Raw genomic sequence first — 20,653 nt, 5'->3', positions numbered from 1 at the left:
GCTACATTAGCTTGCGTTTTTTTTTTAGGGGCGAAGCTCCTGAGGGTCTAGCCTTGTCCGTCCGGCGTCAATGCTCACATCGATTGCACTGCCTCCGGAAACGGCCCACTAAAAAAAATAAAAATAATAAAACGTACGCTTGCGCGGGGTTCGAACTCAGGACCGCTTGCTTACGAGGCAGACGTCTTAACCACGCTCCTCCAACGCTACACGTAGCCGCTCAACCTCTATACAGGAGAGGGCGCTGCGGTCAAATGCGTATATAATCACGTTAAACTTTTCATGCATTGGCTCAACGTTTATAGGCGAGAGGGCGCTGAGATCAAATGCTCAACTTCGTGTATAACCACGTTCCATACCACGCATTCTCTTTCTGACATGGACCGTTGACTTAAATGGTGGAGATGCGTTCCCACGGCTTCTAGCGGATCCAAGCTGATCCGCTAGAAGAACCACTGGCTCTGCATTTCACCGACCATAAAGCAGTAATAATGAAGTCGAAACACAACCCGGAACTCAGCACTACCTATGAGCAATAAAAAAAAATCAGCATCATCAGCACTACCTATAAACAATAAAATCAGTATCATCAACACCAGCAGAGCTTGGCCCCAATCAACATCATTCACCACGTGGAGATGTTTGCATTTTTTTTTCTATTTTCTTTTTTTCTCTCATGAAGACGAGCAAAGACGACGGCGATGCCTGACCTCAACAAGACACTTTCGTCGAAAGCAGATTTAGCTTTTAAGGTCATTACGATGCTGGATGAATCGCGCTTTTCGTTTTGTGGTTTCTTCGGGTTTTGATAAAGCGCGTGCGAGAATATAGTCGTCTGCAACACTAAAACGAAGGCAGCCATATTTTTTTTTGTGTTTTTTTCTGACAATTTATAAATTGAACGTTTCTGTATTGTTTGGCTTGAAGCTTTTATACGGTATTAAATTACCGTATTTTCTCAAGAAGGCTTTGGTATGCGTCAGGAGAGGAGCGGAAGCCGCGGTGATTGATGACGACGTCGTCTCGTAGTTTCTCTCGTAGTTCAGTAGCTCAAAATACCGTCTTGTTAATGCTGAAAAGAGAACGTAGACGTAGCATAAAATCTTGCGATAGCAGACGAGCGTTTGTTTTCATTAGTCCAACCTCGATTCGTGTGCTTCGACATGATGGACCTTTAAAAAGGACGCACTTGGTTTGCGCGAACAAAAGAAAAGAAAAAAGAATAACCTCGTCTTTATCAGGTCTACTAAACTTACAGCGGAACAAAGCGGTTTACATTCATTAGTCATTACTCAAAAGGCAACAACATCAAATAAGCTTACATTAGAGTAATGGCATTACTCTCACCCCATCACCGGAATGGACTACTTCCAAAACCGACGCGCCCCATCGCGGCGAAATACCACGCAGTGCACTCTGGGAACTAGTTGGCCACTCAGTTTCGGTTTCGACTGAGCAGTTTCACCTCATGCTATCACTCCGCGACCGAACGCGCTGCTTGCGTTTTCGATTATCTAACTTTTCACGAACGTACAACAGACTCATTCTCGAGCGATACAAAACGAAGACCGGGGCACTTTCCTTGGTTCCGAAACACCGGATATTGTGCGTGCGTATGCGAACGTAGAAAGACGTGGCTTAGTCACCTCACCCTACGAATGCATGTTTGAGCTCAATTTCAATAATCCCGTCTAGTACCACTGAACGAGAACTGAAATTTGTTCATCGGGAGCCTTATACGCATTTTGTTTGCCAAACATCCGTTTCTTGTTACTTCATTGGGCGAAAAGAAAGCTGCATCCTCACAGGGTATCGAAGTTGAGCCCGGCGTTTACGCATGAACTTTTAAGGAAACGCAATAAATTCGACCTCACTACTGCACAAAAGTTACTATGATGTCTTCCTCGTGTCATCATATATCTCCCACTCGAATTTTATGCTGGTAGAAGATTAATTTCTCGCAAACGCTCAGATCGGCTAACTACGACGGAGGCCCTAACAAGCGTCCCCTACTCCTCGCTAAGCCTTTTTGGACGAGCTTTTACTGACGCCCAAGATCTGCGCCTGAACGGTGTGTCTGAAATTATCTCGGCATACTCAGGCAGGAAAAAAACAAACACAAAACAAATATTATGGCCATTAGCAACCGTCAAACGCGCTTTGAATTCGTTCGAGCACTTGTGTGAAGAATGTCGCACCGTGCGACGGACGGGCATGAACCCCTATGCGGTGCGCATGGGGGTTCATGCCCGTCCGGCGCACTTCCGGGGAACGGTGCTACATTCTTCACACAAGTGCTCGACATTTGTTTTTTCAAAACGGTCTGTATGTGCGAATTTGCCTATATGATTGCAGGATAACTTTATGTGCATACGCGATGTTGAATATTAATGGAATGCAAGCGGGTGGGGACTTCACTTCGTGCAGTGCTGCGGGTCAGTACAGATAAGAGATAAGAAGTGTATCAAAATTGAGCTTTTCAATGGCGCCTCCGAGTTTTACCTCGCATACTCAGGCATATTAAGAAACACAGTAATTGCAAAAAGTAATATTTCGTCTATGGACGCACGAAACAAACAAACTTCCTGATCAACAACACTAATGTAAAGGCGCGAGCTCGATGTATGCATACTTATTGGTTGCTACAGGTTTTTGATTCGTACACGAGCAAGATCCCCGAGCTTCGCAGCGTCGAGATTCCCAGCACTGGCTCGTCCACATACCTCGATTGGAACGGTAACAGGAAGGCTCAAGTACAAAAATACAACAAGCATGTGTTAAGACAAGCCATACGTCTCAGGCTTGTGCTAAAGCCTCGAGGCCTGGCCATTTAGGTTAGTTTAGAGACCACAAATGACGCTCTCGGGACCAGAAAACCATATCTTGTCGACGTGCCGATCGAAACCGAAACCATGCCACCCTCCTCCCTGGCCAACTAGTTCCCAGAGTGCAACGCGCGCCGTGTTGCATGCAGGGCTTTATGGAAGTAGTCTATTGCCCTTCCAAACACAGTACTCAGACGATCCTTTCTGTTTAATTAAGCATGTGCTTTATTTCTGTCTTTTTCGTTCTATTCGCTTTTGTTGTTCTAATTTAATAGAACAACGTTAAACATCCAGCATTTCGTCTTAATTGCGTTGACTATTTATATTTTAACATTTAATAGAGAGCTTCAGCTGCTTCCGCCACTGCTTTCGAATAAATATAATAAACTAATCGTTGTTGATGTTTCTTTCTTTTATCGCGCCTGCGTGTTTTTTTTTTTTGTAATGTGTTGATGTGATTTATTACATCTGCTGTTTCTAGAACTGCCTGCCGCTTTTTAACTCCCTTTGCTCAGAATATAAATTTCCGAATGATCAAGAAAACAAGTACACGTGGTCTACATCTGCGTCATTCAGTGTTTGATTTATTAAAGCAGCGCACGCAGATGTTTCACGGTGTCCCAACTTTGCGCCTGTGTGTGTATTTTTTTTAAAGATCTAGAGTTTCTCTACGGCTTCATATATATGTGTCGCATTTTTCTAGTTATATCTCGCAGTATAGAAAAACCTTTTTTTGTATTTGTTTGTTGTGCATAAACTCTACCGGTACACTCTAAAAATTCCTGAGCGTCTACTAAGCCGCAAAACACTCAAAGAGCCTATCATTGCGATCTAGGAAACCAGCTCAGCGAATGATGAGGCGGAACATCCGTTTAAACTTCAAAAGAAAATCTGCGCTGTGACATTACGCAATGCAAGCATGACGCTTTGCATTGCGTAATGCCACAGCACAGAGTTTCTTTTTGGGAAATCTGAAAGGATTCGACTTATCTGTTCGAAATGTACTACAGACTTTGAAACACCGTTAGTGCGAACACGACGTCTGGCCTTTGCTGGAAAATTTTATTTCGAAAAGGTATATTTATTGTCAAGCACTGAACTTTACCGCTCGGTCTATAATGCGCCGAGCTAGCACTTTCCACTATAGTTTTCAAGAACCAAACGCCCTTTCACCCTAGTAGCATCGTGGGGTGCACTCTGATTACTTAATCTCTTTCTTGCACCCTCCAATACCCTTCGTACACCCTTTCGTAATCTAAAGGTGTAAAAAGGGTGTTTTCGTCGTATCGGAAACCCTTCTAACAAACTTCATATTAAAAATGAGGGTGTTAGAAGGGTGTTCTGAGCATTATTACACCTTTAAAGGTGTAAAAAGTGAATCATGGTACACAGTCTCGATGACAGCCCATTCAGCCGCGGTAACACTGCTAATACGCCGTACAAGAGACAGTCTGCAGAAAATGTCTGAATCGTGTTTCTTGTCTGTATGACGGTCACACTGGCCAAACAAACACTGTCTCTGCAGACATGTTCGAAGCACACATATGTATGAAGCAGGGATGGGCAAAATACATGCAAATATGTATCGAAATACAAATACAAAATAGTTCGTCAAAAATGTATTTAATTACAAATCTAATTACATTAAAAAAACATTTAATTACAAGATACAAATACAACCAAATGTATTTGGTCTCCTCCAAATAATATTCCAAATACATTCCCCAAAATTTGCGTCAGCGACTTCAGGGCACCGGCAACGGGTTTCTGGGTATCTCATTTTAATTTTGCATCGCACACTCGGGAGTTAGTGTGCGAGGCTCTAGTAACGTAATAGAAATATAATCAAAAAAAAAATGTAACCAGCTTGGAAGTAATAGGTGAAGAAAGTACAGAGCTTCAAGTAACTTTTTTGTCGATCACATTTTGGTATAGACCAACAAAGAACCGAGGCGACCAAAACGCGCAGCACTAGCTAGATAATTTTTTATTGTTGCAACTCACACCAGTTACGAAAATCTGGACGACCCGCGTATTTAGAATGTTCCAGGCAAAAATATGGATAGAAATCAGGTACGTTAGAAAATATGATTGCGCTTTGAAGACGGGGACATAAGAAGGACAGACACCACAGAGCGCACAGAGACATCACAGAGCACTCTGTGGTGTCTGTCCTGTCCCCGTCTTCAAAGCGCAATCATGTTTTCTAACGTACCATACCAACTTGCCCAACAATCAGAACTTAGAAATCAGGCTTTAAAACATCACAAGTCGTCACAGGCACTTATTTAGCCAGTCTGCCTGTGAACGTCAATTTCGTCACTATTCTTGCTCTGGACTAGGACCGTAATCACAAAGTCACTAAACGCTTGTGCTTGATTGAGAGACACAGCATTCGGTGCAGAACGTAGTTTTCTTCCTGCTCTGGACAGTGACAATAAATTCGAGGGATGTATTTTCGCCCACAAAATTGTATTTAATTACAATTGTATCTGAAATACGCGCGTTTTAGTATTTAAATACACACGTCAAATACATTACCCAATTTGTAATTAAATATAAATGCAAAATACACAAAGTATTTGAAATACGTATTTCAAATACTTGTATTTGAAATACTGCCGATCCCTGGTATGAAGCAAACGTGCGTGGAACATGGTTGAGCCGTGTCCGCAGACAGTTTTGTCGTCATGTCCGCAGCGAACAGCGTGTCTTTCGTGTGATCTATGAACAATGCGACTTTAGATATAAAAAAAAAAACATAAAAAAGAACGATCGCTCGTTTGCGTTATGGAAGTGTCGCGCAGTGTACGAGAATGACTAGAATGGTGGATGCATTGTGAGCCTGGCAGGGGGACGCATCCGATTAGAAGCAAACGCAGCGTCCAGGTCGTGTTGATGTGTTCTTCGTCCGTTGCTGTTCTCCGGGAAACGGCCTCACCTCTTTGGGGCGTGTTTGCTGTTCTTGCAGCGCGGAACGCGAAGGCACGCGGCGGATATGGGATATCCTGTGCCTCCTTTTTTCCTGTAAAGGCGACGGATATGCAGCACGTTATCTGTAGGGCAGGGTGGTTGACCTAACGATTGTTTCTGCACTTTAATGAATCTTTTTCTTCTTTTTTTTTTTATTCTGAAGGTTAGTCACATAGACCTAAAGTTGGTGAAGAAGTTAGTTATTTTACAAAACAATACAATGCGGTATGGTACGAGACGTAACCAGTACAGTACAATGCAACAGTTTAACTGTGTGCTGCTGGAAAGCGCTGCTTTGGGGACAGGGACCTTTGTCAGGCTTTGAGCCTTTAGTCTCTGTCTCCATTTCGGTTGATTCCGGAAAAAATAAACATTCATTCATTCATTCATTCATTCATAATACACGCTATACAGTGCAATACAGCATGACGTTTCGCCATGTTCAGTGCCACGCTCGACCAAGCTGTAGCACACACATGCAGTGCTCTTGACCAATCCACAAGCCACATTCGACTCGTCTTCATCAAGGGCTTCTCCCCGCCATTACGTCACCAAGTTCTGCAAAAAAAACAAAAAAAAAACAGACATTACCCGCCTTTTTTTTCAATTTATTTTAAATGACGACGAGAGAGCGTTAGACTCGTTGCGTTACGATCACGAGTACACTTATTTTTAATTATCTGTTATTACACTAATCTAAACTACCAAACATTCAAATTGAATATCGTTTTATGGCCACTTCAGAAATGGAAAGACCCAGGTTACCTTTGAGAAAAACAAATTAATTTAGGTTCTTTTTATATTAATATGAGTAAAGAATGTATGTAAATGAGGTTTCAAAGAAATGTTTGATAAAAAAAAAAGTGCCACGAATATTTGAACATTTAGAAAAGATGGAATTTTAGAGCGGTGAGACTAATTTTATGCTGTCAGTGTCCCACCGAGCATTCATGCAAAAATATAGCAAACCTAAAGTCGGTGGCTTTCCTTCTGGAAAATAAAGTTAATAACCACAAGGGGCAAGAAATCTAGCATAGTAAAATAGACATCTCAACCAAAGTATCAGTATAGTAAAAGCAAAAAAAAAAAAAGTGTTCTTGTACGATTTTCCTAGTATTTTAAGGGCGTTCGGAGCTTCACAAAGCAGATCTAAATTAAAAACATATTGCGCAATTACATGACAAAGGAATTTAGTTTAGATGCACACAAATTGTTAAAAGAAAGTTATTTTCAAAAAGTAACTTCGTCGTGTTAGTAGAAAGCAGAAGTATAGACGAGTTTATGCAGTAAAACTGGATTATAAAAAAAAAACAAAAAAAAAAAAACGTATATTGAGCGTTAAATAGGAGAACGATTTGACAACTGAACATAAATTATTACATAGTAGTAGGACGGTTTTCGTCCTTAATAACGTAGCATCTATATTTAGAGCGAATGCATGAATAAATTCAAATAAAAGCTCGCTCATATTAAAAATGAAAAGAGTCTAGTCAACTACACGCTACTCACTATAAATATTACTGCACATGATTTAAATATGTAGTTGAACACAAATTCAATATACAAACTAAATTAGGCTGTTTATTTCGGTTTCAGTTTTTTAGTTTCCTCCTATTTATGACAGTAGATGACTTTATTTGAAGCAAGCTCATGTAATGTTGTAACATGAAATATGCACTTGTGTGGTTATGTACTGGCCTTCATTCCATGCTTTGGACATTAAGTATTTTGAATTGTTAACGCACATATTCAATCTGTCAGTTCAAAGAAATCATGATTTTATATGCTTCGTTATTTTTATTCCCCATGATCAAGCATATTTTAGCTTTCGAATCTTGTTGACCAATGTAAATTTGTTTGCAATACATGATTGTTTCAGGAATGCGTTCAACCACATCATCGCACGTTAAAAATATTTTATGAAGAAGACAACTTCAGATGAAATATTGCGTAAATAATGACAGAAAAAAAAAAACAAACGGAGAAATATTGTGCAAAGACTTTGATTCTTGAAACGACGCTTATAAAGAAATAACCGCAGAGATAAAGAGGGCAGCGTTCTTTGGGACGCCTTCGAATACCACATTTCTTGAGACATTCACTAAATGTTTCTTGCATTTTCCGTTTTAGCAAAAAAAAAAAAAAGAGTAAAAAATCATTATTGTGTTTTACTTTTACAATCCTCGTAAGAAAAAAACAGATTTTTTTTTAATGTATATTACAGATTTTGAGACGAAAAGGGTTTACTACCTTTTTCTGTTCTATAAATTTTCCTGAACGGCGCCGTATCGATTACGCAACGACTTCGCCACAAAAAAAAAAAAAAAAAAGCTTGACATTATCTTCGTCATAATAATTTAAACTAATAATAGTATTACTAGAATCGGTCCTGTCTCTATAGGCCTTTAAACGGTAGGGAATCCTATAGTTATGTACTTGTCCTCTTATTCACCATCTATAATGTTCGTGTGTTTCTTTGTCTTTGCAGAAGCTAACGGTGAAGCCGGTGGACCCCAAGATGTACGGCAGCTTCTACTCGGGCGATTCCTACATCGTTCTCCACGTGAGTCTCCCCAATATTTCAATTCACTCTCTCCCCCCCCCCCCCCCCAAAAAAAAAAAAAGAGAAGAAAATGTGGGCATGTCTTGTTTATAACTAGATGAAGTCAGAGACGCACAAAACGTGTTGCATATAACACCAGTGTCATCAGAGTGGCACGTTATGTCACGCTTTCTCGTGACAATTCGAACTTGACGTCAACTCACGGGATTTCGCTGAGTCACGTGACGTCAGAAAGTCACGTTATCCGTGTGTATGCTCAAGCGTGTCGCTGTTCTCGTGATACTCAGCCCAGTGTCGCTATTCTCATAATATTCGGCACTTCTCGTGATACACATCTTTTTTTTTCACACAGTCACGTGATTCATTGTGTAGGCCAAGCGTGTCGCTCTTTCCTCGTGAAATTCGGGCCTGTGACGCTCTTCGCAACGCTCTCAGCTCAGTCCGACTGTAAATGAACTTTTTGCAGATTGCGGCATTATAGCCGACACGAACGCCGAAAGCTTAGCAAATCACAAAGCAAGCGCCGTGACGACAGCAAGTCACGCCCTGATTTCGTTAAATTAGGTTGTAGCGGTAACTATAGACCTTAGGCACGTGTCCGATGGCGACACGTCTACAGAACGTGGTTCAGTGCACCGACATCTTAAGAAACGAAGGGCGGGGACTTTTTACTTCACGCTTCCTGCCTTGTGATTGGTTGTTCCGCGTTCTTATCCGCTATTCCTGCAAGATTGACCGCCGATGGATAATGAGATGCTAGGGACTAAGCACCGCCCCGCGTTCCTTAACCGCTCATTAAAGAGTTTTAGGGAACCGTTTTTGCACGTCCGATATACGGTATACGATGTGCCCTCCGGTACGCGCTGCGCATGCGCTAGCGCAGAAGACTGGCGCATGCACAGTGCGTACCGGAGGGGCCCATCGTATACAGTATATCGAACGTGCAAAAACGGTTCCCTGAAACTCTCTAGTCATTAGGGAGTTGTAGTAGACCGTTTCCGCAGCCCGCTAAGCACCCGGATAGCTCTCTGTAATCCGCCACAAGACCTTGAACTATGCGGAGAAGGCTGGCGGGGCGCATGCGCAGCTGCGGCGTTTTCTTCAGGGATACCGTAGCGGAGGAGAAAAACGATCTACTACAACTCCCTACTATGAATTGTTACGCTAAGTTTCAACAAAAACATTTTTTTTTTTTATTTTTTTATCTAACAACTTTTCATAAAAAATGAGATGCAACGTCAAGGACAAATGGATGGCCACGGACGTATGAAACGGCACGGTTGTATGGAACGTCATGAACGGAGCATACATATACTGTTACAGCTAAATTTAGCCGGGAGTGCTGTTGGTGAGGCTTCATTTAATTCCGAAACTCTACGGAGACGGATTTTCCGTTCGCGGGAGTTTGGCTGCAGCTTATATACATTTTTTCTATGGTCGCGTTTTTTGTTCGTGTAACTTTCTGATCTGAACTAAAAAACCGGATGCACCTGCAGCCGCGGCGCAACCCGGAAAAGACGGCTTTCGTTTGGAAATACTCGAGGCCAACATTGCAATCGTCTGAACAAACACACTCCGTGTCATCCCGATACTGTTGCGTTCCTCGGTGCCAGAGTATTGCATGACATGCGCAAGAACTGGGCGCGTATTTGTACCAGAACTCGGGAAGGACCGGGTCGCACTAAACGCACGCATGCAGCTAGAAATTACACCGCTTGACAATGTGCTGTATGTTTATTACGGCGCACGATTCGCGTGCTGCTCTAAGCTTTAGAAAAAAGTATATATACGGTCGTGCCTTCTTTATATGGACCCCATTAATGTGGATACCCCTCCATGTGAACACCATTTTCAGGGACAAGCTGGGGAAATATATGCATTTTTGTCTCGTTATTATGGACATCTCATATTATGGACGATTTTTTTTGTAGGGAACAGAGGTGTCAGTATTAACGAGACACCACTGTTTTTTTACATATGTAACGAGTCTTTGGAAAAATTTTTGTTTTAAAACTTCTGAAACTCCCGACCCTCCCTTTACATTCTCGTCATGTAGCGTCGTGCTTCGATTGTTGCGTAACTTTCGTGTAACATCTTTCTCGCTCCAAACCGTATTTGCGGCGGCGGTTCAGCCCCAAGAGAGCGCGTACGCGGTTACACAAATAAATGAGGTCACTCGAAACTATACAAGCACGCGGTGTTACAGCGCGAGACTGTAGCGATAGTGCGAGCTCGTAAAACATCCGCACATGCACAAAATACATAACGCCCCAATGGACTTCGGGTTTCACTTTTTACGAGTGACATCAAACAGAAGTTCGAAGAGCAGATCATGAAGCAAAAGGAGGAAGCATAATAAAACACGGCCCGCGTTTTTTTAGCAGTCAGTGACTGTAATTACCCTGAAAATGTTCACCGTAACGCCAGTAGGTTCTACGAAGAATGTTAACACTTTTAGACGCACAATTTACGCCATCCATTGCGAAAAGACAACCAGGTAATATTTCCTCGTCTTCTAAGATACTCGTTCTTCTATACTCTCCAAAAGAGGATTTGGAAAGCCTATTACTGAAATCCAAGAGAAGTTTACTTTTTGGTGGCCGTGACGCATTTTTTTTTCCGATTTCAGGAACGGCTATTGCAGTCCGATGAGAATAATTGTAAAGTAGAGAAGGGGTAAACATATGGTAGTCAAATAACCAAGAATACACATTGGCATAAATCGTGACGTTTCACATGCTAATGTCATGTTCGCCGTCACAGCGCGGAGCGAATTTATAAGTCGAAACGTCTTCTCGGTCTTGTCCACGCCCGTTTGATTTTTTTTTTTTTCAGTGCTGACTGAACTTATAGTGATGTCTTCCATAGGATTACCGGAACTACGTAGTAAATAAAGGCAGTGAATAACAAAACACCCCCCATAACGCACTACAAAACAAATAATGTGAGAACTACGACTATAGGACTCGATACCCAGATTGGAGTGTGTGGAAGCGTGCTCTTGTTTATCCATGGTTCTCTGTGAAACCTGTGGTAATTTTGCCTGTCCATAATGCGGGTGGAAACAAAGCATCCACACTAACGCCACAAAGCGCGGGCAAGGGTACAGGGCTCAAGCTCTTCTTACCAGTTGACTCCAGTGCGCGAGCGCTGCATTAGCGCTTCCCATGGCTTCGACCTCGCGGGCGTAGCCTTCGTTTTGCTCTGAGTAAGCGTTAAACAAAGCGTAGTTTTGCTTTTAACCACATGAGCCGTGCCAATCGAATCTCGAGGCGAATTAATTGCCAAGCGCGTCGCCGAACGACCGCGTGCGTGGCCGAGTGGTTACCGAGCTTCTCTTTCGCGCGGAGGCCCCAAGTTTGATTTCTGGGCGTGAACGCTTCTGTTATTTATTCTTTCAACTTAACGTTTTTGTAAGGTCGAGAGCCTTGCCGTCTGATCGAGTTACGAACGTTCTGAACGCCGAATGTTCCAGAAGCCCACGCGTGTACATAAGAGGGGCTCCGCTCCGCGTAGCGAGCGAGAGTCAGTCTCGCCCCAGCGCTTGATCCTGCTGTCACGCCGCCATCGACGCCTGCGACGCGCTAGCCTTTCTCTATTTCGTTTCGGGCACAAGTTCGCCCCATTAAACGTTTCGCTTGCTTCACTTTTCATCGGCTCAATAATTGTCATTCGTGACAATATTCACTGAACCATTAGGAAGTGCGGGGCGTGGTTAGCTCCTAGCGTTTTATCATTTTTTCCTGTCTGTCTGAAGCCGTTAGGGGGATATATAGGTCACAGACCGTGATGCTCGCAGGCTCCGTATTAGCGGCGAGATGTTTCGGTGGCGCCCTCGTTCGGTTACCTTTTGTGACGTCATTACCTTGTTAACAACAAGTTCGATGGTGTTTGTAATGGGCATGGCGGAAGCCTGAAATCATAGCGATCTCAAAGCAACACTGCCAACACCGTCAAAATTGAAGTTCTTACATTCTTATTTGCGTCGATGAGTCATCCTTTGCTGACGTCAGAGTCAGCATTCAGTCAATTCTGGTGGGCCGACCACAGCGACCGCTTTCGATAGCTCACGTCTCCAATACCGACGTCGAATGGATTGTCGACTCCCAAACTTAGCGGTTCATGTCGTTTGAACTGAGTCAGGCGGCACTGGTTACAAGATTGCTTTTTGGAGTGATTCGTAATCATTCAAATACATTTAGTAAGAAGTAACCACAAGAGTAATCTGGTTACTCTTGGAAATACTAAAGTTACTCGTAACCATGACTATTTCCCCCTCACTTTTTCTTTTAATGAGGCCTTCTGTTTCTACAAGTTTCCTTCCGAGAAATTCTCAAACCAAGTCTCTGGACGGGATTGGATTAGATTGGATTGGATCGGAACAAATTTTATTTGTGCCTCAAAATTTTCGGATTAAGAAAATGAGTAGTTTATAGTTCAGGGATTCGAATCCCATGAATGCACGGTACGAAGGACCCGTTTCGAAACGCGCAGACAAATCTTTGCGTGCTGAAAATTTGAAGTCATCGAAAAAGTAACGGTTACGTTTTCAAGTAACGGTCAATTACTTTTCTTCCCGAGTAACCAAGTAATTCAATTGAATGCATTTTAACCGAGAGAAAGTGTAATTGCAATCGATTATTATTTATTATTTTTCTTTTTGTCGAGTAACATGTACAAGACCGGTACTGACTCATGTTCTCCGCGGGCAATTTAGCGCCCGAGCATCGGTAATAAAATATCGTAGACTCTGAGAAATCTGGAGCACCTCCTTTTCCGCAATACACTCGAGAGAACCAATCATTGAGGCCTACGGAGGGAGCTGGGCGAATTGCGAGGCTGAAAATATCTATAAGCCTAAAAATCTATACTTCGTCTCATCCTACGATGGACTAAAGGCCAAAGCCACGGGCCGCAAGGTCCAATCTCGTTGCAAGCTAGAATATGGCACACTTAGAATTGGTTAGGGGTGGACGAATTATCCTCCGAGTCCAAAAGCGCTGCATCATTTTTATAGCTCCGACACTGCAAAGAGCTTGTATGACAAAGCTCTCTTTGCGATGTAAAATTGTTGAGTCACTCAGTGCTATCCAATCCGAACTACCGTCCGCCCTTCCCCATTAGTGATCTGAGACGCGGGCGCCGATACGTGCATCGAAGCGAAATACCACGCAACTTGTAAGTGGTTCGTGATTGGATCTGGCGGTCCGTAGCTTCTGCCTTTAGTCCATCGTAGGATGAGACGAAGTATAGTCTGCGCTGTTGTACTCGCAGAGTTTTTGTTTTTTTTCTTTTTTAGGTTCAAATACATTTTTAGCCTCGTCGGTCGCCGAGATCCCTCCGTACATTGCAGTGATTGGCTCCCCCATGTCCTTTGCGGGAAAATAATCGTCATATGAATGGATGGATGGATGGATACTAATGGTTGTACCCTTTATAACGGGCAGTAGGTTGCGCCACCTAGCCTGGAAACCAAAAGTATGATTGATCCCCTCGCCCTTCTAGGCAGATTTGCTCCACCTCTGCATTTTTCTATCACCAGGCAGTCGTGGTATATCGCTAGGATGACCTGAATGGATGGCTGGATGGATGGATGGTAATGGCCATACCCTTTGTAGCGGGCGGCAGCTTGCGCCACCGAGCCTAACATTTCGTCATTCCTTCTATTTTTTTTTTAAGTTTGTATAAATTTTGTTTTAACAAAACCCTCCCGCCTCCCTTAAAAGTGTTCACATTGCTTATTTTAATCTGTAAGCGAGTCACCGGCACATCTGTTCTTCGTATGAAGCGTGGAATCCAATTCAAGGAATCATCTTGGCACGCGATATAAGCAGCAGGGATATCCTGGTTTGCCGCAGCCGCAACGCAGTCAAACGCAAGTGTCTAAACCAGGCTTTAGTTACTGCAATTCTTTCCATACCCATTCGTCCATCCCTGTCTGCGAATTCCAGCGCCCCCTCCAAATCTGTAATCATCACCCCCAAGAGGGTGGGACGAAGCCCCGTGCACCTTAAAATTGCATGTTCTATAGTTTCCCTTTCGCGTTTGCATATGTCGCATGCAGTGTCTATTTCCAGAAATTTAGCCCTATATGTTTTCGTTCTTAGCAGCCCCTTTCTAGCATCAAACTGGAATGAGCTCAGGAATGAATTATCATACGACTGTTCCTTTTTTATTTCTTGTTTTTGTGCCCCGTATATAGTTAAAGCTTATTTCTCCTGCATTCTCTCTTCCCGCGATTTTCTTTGTTTCCTTTACTCCCTTTTTCTACTGATATGCTCTGATCGGCTCCGTCTCGTTGAATGTATTTAGATCTCAGCTTGCGGGTTCGGTTTGTCCACTTAGTATTTACACTTTTCATATATAGATACTTGTACACTTTCCCTGCCCACCGTGTATCCTCGATTTCAGCTAATCTTTGTTTAAAGTTTACTTTACTGATCGCTTCTCTACTATCGGAAGATGCCCAACCCATATCCCCCTGTACTCCCTCATTTGCTGTATTCCCATGTGCCCCCAATGCCAACCTACCCACACTCCTTTGCTATATCTCTAGACCTGCCTGGATTTCTGACCTCATGCACAATACAGCATTCCCAAATGACTGTCCTGGCACCATGACTACCTTCCAAACACCCCTAACGAATTCATATCTATTATAGTTCCAGAGTGCCCTGTGTTTCATATTAGCTGAATCTCGTTTCCCCTTCTTTAATAAAATATCTTCATGTTCTTCTAGATACTTTCTTCCCTCATTTCACCATACTCCCAGATATTTGTACTTATTTACGTGTTCTATCACTATGTACTGTATCTCCAGGGGTTCCTCCTTCTCGTCGTTGAAAAACTATTATACCCGACTTGTCCCTTCTGAAGTTAGGCCTAAACTGTGCCCTTCCCAGCTGCAAATCCTAATTAGTTCCTGTATTGTCTCACGACTTTCTAATACGAGTACAATGTCGTCTGCATACATTAACCCTGGCAATTCTTGATTTACTTTATATCCTTCCTCCATGTAAGTCAGGTCAAAACCCAGGCTGTACTGCTCTCAACTTTTTTCCATCTCACTGAGGTATGGCATAAAGAGTAGGGGACACAATGGGAAACCCTGTCTACGTCCTCTTTTTATTGCTGCTGGTCTTGTAGTTTCGGCTTCCCATGTTATAAACACCCTATTCTCCGTATACAACCGTTCTAGAAACTTAACCGTGGTTCCCCTAGCCCATATCCCTTCAGTTGGTCCCAGAGTTTTTCCTGATTCGCATAGTCATATGCCCCTTTGATGTTCAAAAATGCTACCCATAATGGCCTTGGACTTGTCATTGCTATCTCTATGCACTCAGTAATTACGAATAAGTTATCATCTAGCCGTCTATCCCTCCTGAAATCGTTTTGAAGCTCCCCCAGAATCTGCTTTCTCTCTGCCCATTCTTAGCCACCTCGGTGGCTCCGAGGCGAGAGCGTCGGCCTACGGATCCCCATGTGGCGGGTTCGAATCCCGGCCGAGGTGCCCGCAATTTAACGGAGGCTTATTGCGGAGAAGACGCCGTGTAACCGAGCTTTCGGTTGCACGTCAAAAGATCCCCGGGTGGTCGAAATTAATCCTCAGTCCTCCGCTGGGGCGTGCCAGATACCCGCCGTTGGTTTGGCACGTAAAACCCCCAAATTAGGCTCTTTGACTCCGCCCATTCTTCCATTCTTCTTTTTTACAATTTGCATAGCTAGTCTGTATACTACTTAAGTTACTGTAATTTGTCGGTATGATTTGATAGGTCTTTATCTCCCTTTCCTTTATATAATAATCTCATCCTGCTCAATTCCCAGTCACTGGGTACCTCCCCTCCCATAAGTATTTGGTCAATCATTTAGTTTCAATTTGCTTGTTTGACCTATAACTTTTATCAGTCTCATTGGTATGCCGTCTGCACCAGTCGCAGACAGTCAGCTTAAAAAAACACACAACGTGGCTTATTGTGTTCACCGCACTACTTGCTTTGTGATTGGTTCTTTGGTATTCGCACCGGCTAAGGCAGCACTTTGATTGGCTGCTGATTAATGATAGAATGTTTTAGACTCGTTACGCCTCGCGTTTTTAAGCTTCCGGTGGGTAAGTACGCGGTGACCGCTTTCCCCGCGCTCAGCTATGTTGTCTGTTGATCGCAGCACCGGGTAGAAGAGAGAAAAAAAATTAGGTCTCCCGTATTAATGACGCAGAGACACCTCGCACGACCGAGCAAGCTCGTTAGCACGGATCCGACGCCAATTTGCCGCGATGAATCGACATGTTCGACGGGGCATCGGGTACGCGCGGTCCCCCGCCAGACTGTCTCGGACCTAGTTGAGCCGCTGCACGCCAGGGAGAAATGCCCGTGTGACTACCTTGCCACGGTACACGTGGGGAGCCGATCCCTTCGGTGCAGCGATATGGATCACGGTTCCGTCACATTGGCCACACTGCGTGGGCCTGCTTCCTCGCAGAGCACTCGAAGAGTCAATCACGTGATCTATCTATATGGAGGGACCTTCGGCGTTTGACGAGACCGGGAAAGCGTTTGCCGTAAAAGAAATGAAGTCTGGGTTATGACGGGGAATATGACGTGCATGCACCTGAGACATTAGGCGTGATTCATTAGGCGTGATAGATTAGGCGTGAGACATTAGACGCGCAGTGTAATCGCGCAGTAACTGACAACACTGGGGGATCGGTGGCCGAGTGGTCTAGCACACACCAGCTCGGAGCACGTGGAGTGAAAGCTCGCGCTGCAGAACCCAGGGATCCTGGGTTCGAGCCCCACCCCTGCCCGTTTCGATCTGGATGAGCATCGTACCGGCGTGCGGTCGTGTATCACTACTGCGTGATGCACGTTAAAGACCCCAGGCTAGCGGCTGTACCGCACTGGCTAAATTTCTCATCTACAGCTGGGAGACTCGTCGCCCCTGTGAGGCAGACCAAGTTCTAGGCTGTATAAACACACACACAACCCAATTTTAACTGACAACACTCGCGGAACAGGATTGGTTTCGAGACAACCTGGGGTGTCAATCATTTTATAGTCACCGATTTTTAAACTGTCGCAGCTTAAGAGTCGCGAGGCGTGGTTTCTTATATTCACAGCCCAGTAGACAAAGATGGCAGTGCGCAGAAGTGGGGGCTATTGGAAGGGTCTGTATATCTAGCTGGATATGCTTTATGGAACTCACACTTGCACCACTTTGTGTAAGAGTGCCCGTACCTATATGGCATCGTGCACATAGTGAACTGGGCTTCTTGAATGAGAGGAGTGACTAGCGCCATCTATGAAGCGGCGGAGGCAGTAGGTCAAGGTAGGTGGCTGAGTCAACTTTGCTCGTGAGGAGATTACAAAAGAACGGGACGGTCGGTGCGGTCGCAAAAAAAGACTCGTTTGTGTCCTTGCACGTTTTGTACGTCGCATTCTATTCTTTTCTATATCTTTATTTGCCTAGACTCTCCAATGGTTTCTTCCTATATACGGCGGCTGCCGCCTTTTCTTTTTCGCAACCGAAGTATTTTTTTTTTTTTTCACCTTGACTTAGTCGACGAGAATCTGAATCAGCATTTAAAAGAAGTGAAGCAAAATCATTTCCGCATGTAGTAACGTCAACGACAGCGCAAGAAACCGAGGGCGTGGTATTATCCCGTAACAGCTCGGAGTTTCATTTTCTCGCGTACTGCTTGCTTCTACATTTGACATAAGCACGGTCTCAACGTTTTCACGACGAACTTCATGTTTTCTTTCTTTATGCGCCGATGGAGCTTCTACAGGTGTTCGTGAACAAGTTCTAATTAGCCTCGAGAGAAGGCAAGCGCGGTAGTTAGCACAGCTGTATTCTACATCAGCTAAAAGCTTCTTCTAGTTAAAAAACCAAACAAACAAACAAAAATAAACAAAAGAACATTACAACATGTGAGAGTAAGCGAGCTCTACTTCCATCTATTTTCGTTTTGGTCTGTTTCTGGCTGTCTCGAGACAGTATCTTTTCTGTACTATGTGCTATTGTCCCTTAATTCGCAGGGCATGGCAATTCTCGGACGTCGTATTGTCGCTTATCAGCCAATGAAATTGCGGTATTGGCCGATGGATGCCAAACGACCAATCAGGAAGCAAAAAGCGCGGACATGATAAGTCGCGCCTTGCCGTCCTTCGGCTGACAGCTGACTCTAGACTTCCTATGAATATTATTCCTGTCCTTACCCAAGTAGCCAAAATGGGTCAGCCCACTTAAAGGCTACCTGATTAGGTAGGCTTATCTTTATTATTATCCTTCTGTTTATGAGGTTAATCCTTCGTTGTCAGTTCTCTCCCGGTTCGGTCATGTGGGTATAACCGCCACTTTCTAGACGATGGTCCAATTTGCGGCCCTCGCTGACCTCCATGAGATGATGTAGAAAATCCAGCAGCTGTGCCTTGTTATCTAGAAAGTATTGACATGACAGGGCACTGAGTAGGAGGGCTCTTAGGAAAAAAGAAAACGCGACGTATTGGTTCTACACTTCGAACGTACTCCTGCAGTGGGCTTTGTTGGTTCCGCGGGCACCGATTCCTACCTTAATGTTCAAAGGGTTCGGTTTTTTACCTCTGGTTTTCGATGCTCATTAGTTTTTTTTCTATTTGAATTTCAGTATCGCGCCTACGGTATACTTATCTCAATCATACGGGTTTGTATCGATTCCACTGTGAGTATGCTGTGCGTGCTCGTTCAAGGTTTCTTTGTCTAAGCAAACGCAAAAGACAATTATTTACTTATCCCCGATACCTCGTTGGGAAACTCGACAAAACGTACTGAAGATTTTAGCTTACGTAGCCAAATATCTGCTACCGTTTCGAGGTTTTCAGGAATTTTCCTCGCTAGTATATTTCTAGTATCAGTCGTGACTGAATTAGCTAAGGTCAGCGACTGAGGCCCCGAAACAAGTATCTCTCTGCCCCCCTCCCCCCTCCCCCCTCCCCCCAACATATTCTATATATGTAAAGAAGGCGTGCTTTGTCAAAAAATAAGCCATGACCTTTCAGTGACACTACAGTCGCGCTTCGATATAAATAAACCTGGGACATCTGGAAAACATTTGCCGCCTTCAGCATTTTTTTTTTTTTTTTATATTTGACGCTCAGGTTTATTTGCTGGCCACGCAGCGCGCGCACCTTTAGGATTCGTCGTCAGTGACAGCTCTTTTTGCAGGGTCCGACAGTGACGGGCGCTGTGCACGGTTGTTATTTTTAACGACACGCGAAAGAGTATTTATTGTTTTTAGGACTAAAGCAAGTTCGCTCTATCTCATAGATACCAATACTCATTTCACTTCGTCGCCGGCTATTAATGAGGAGATTGGACCATGGAGGGGGATTCGCCTAGCACGTTTGCCACACACGTTTACCCGTTACAAAGCCTGTGGACTAGATGTCCTAGATGTCTCACGCCACCTATTCGCGACTCCAGCGAACTATAAGGGGCGCGCTGGTCAAGCAAAATGGCGGACGAAAGGAGGTCGTTTTCGTCGTTTAGCACGCTTACCACCGAAAATTCCTTGCACTGCAGCGTAAAATCGGTGTCACACATGAAAGCAAAGCGATTTTCCGACGGTGGAAACCTTCTAGTCATTGCGTAGGAACGACATGGCGGAAGTATAAAAATAATTACTGGGAACGATGCTAGTTTCTATGCTGTCTACGAGAACCAAGCAGCGATAGCAGACGACAGAATCGAAACGACCTCCACTCCTGAGCTTCTCGGCGTTGCCGCTACGCGGTGTCGATTTCGCAGGAGTCGCTAATACCTCGACCGATCCAGCACTACCTACAATAATCGAAGTATATGCACTATCATTCTGACGTCATCACAGCAGAGATCGATCGCAGGCAGAGATTGGACACGAGTACCGCGTCAGCGTTCGGCAGGGCATCGTGTCCAATCAAGGCGTCGAAAGACGATCGGCTTCGGGTTCGGGTCCGATCGCCGAGTTGGCGCCATTCGAATGTGTCAACGCTTACGCGGAGGTTGAGGAGGATCTTCTCAAAGTGCGATTATTCTATTATGGCTTTGGCTGCACCATCATAAGTGTTTCCTTCGATGCTTTGTTCTGCCTAAATGGTGCACCATGTTGCCGCGTCCTCGCGGTAATTTATTATTTTATTTCCTCCGCAAGGCCATCTTTAAAGGAAATTACGTGAAGGGGCTGCTATGACTTAGCATTATGACTCGAACATGAAAAGAAAAAAATGCACCTCATCTAGCTCAGAAAGGTTATCTTTGTCGAAGTTGCCTCGACATATTT

The 20,653-nt window shown here is 44.0% G+C and overlaps 1 protein-coding gene across 2 annotated transcripts in view; it reads left to right on the top strand.

Annotated features, from left to right (window-relative positions):
• LOC8032070 (gelsolin, cytoplasmic) overlaps window positions 1–20,653 on the top strand; it is a 104,466-nt gene that overhangs the window by 25,634 nt on the left and 58,179 nt on the right. For both annotated transcript variants that reach the window (XM_042288871.1, XM_029993690.4), the window contains exon 2: window positions 8,287–8,361. In XM_042288871.1, the coding sequence (XP_042144805.1) occupies window positions 8,287–8,361 (75 nt within the window). The remainder of the gene's footprint in view (window positions 1–8,286; window positions 8,362–20,653) is intronic.

Source organism: Ixodes scapularis, unplaced genomic scaffold, assembly GCF_016920785.2.
Source record: "Ixodes scapularis isolate PalLabHiFi unplaced genomic scaffold, ASM1692078v2 PGA_scaffold11__112_contigs__length_91849675, whole genome shotgun sequence".
Classification (NCBI taxonomy): domain Eukaryota; kingdom Metazoa; phylum Arthropoda; class Arachnida; order Ixodida; family Ixodidae; genus Ixodes; species Ixodes scapularis.
The sequence above is the reverse complement of the archived record's forward strand: the minus strand, read 5'-3'. Positions and strand labels throughout refer to the sequence as shown.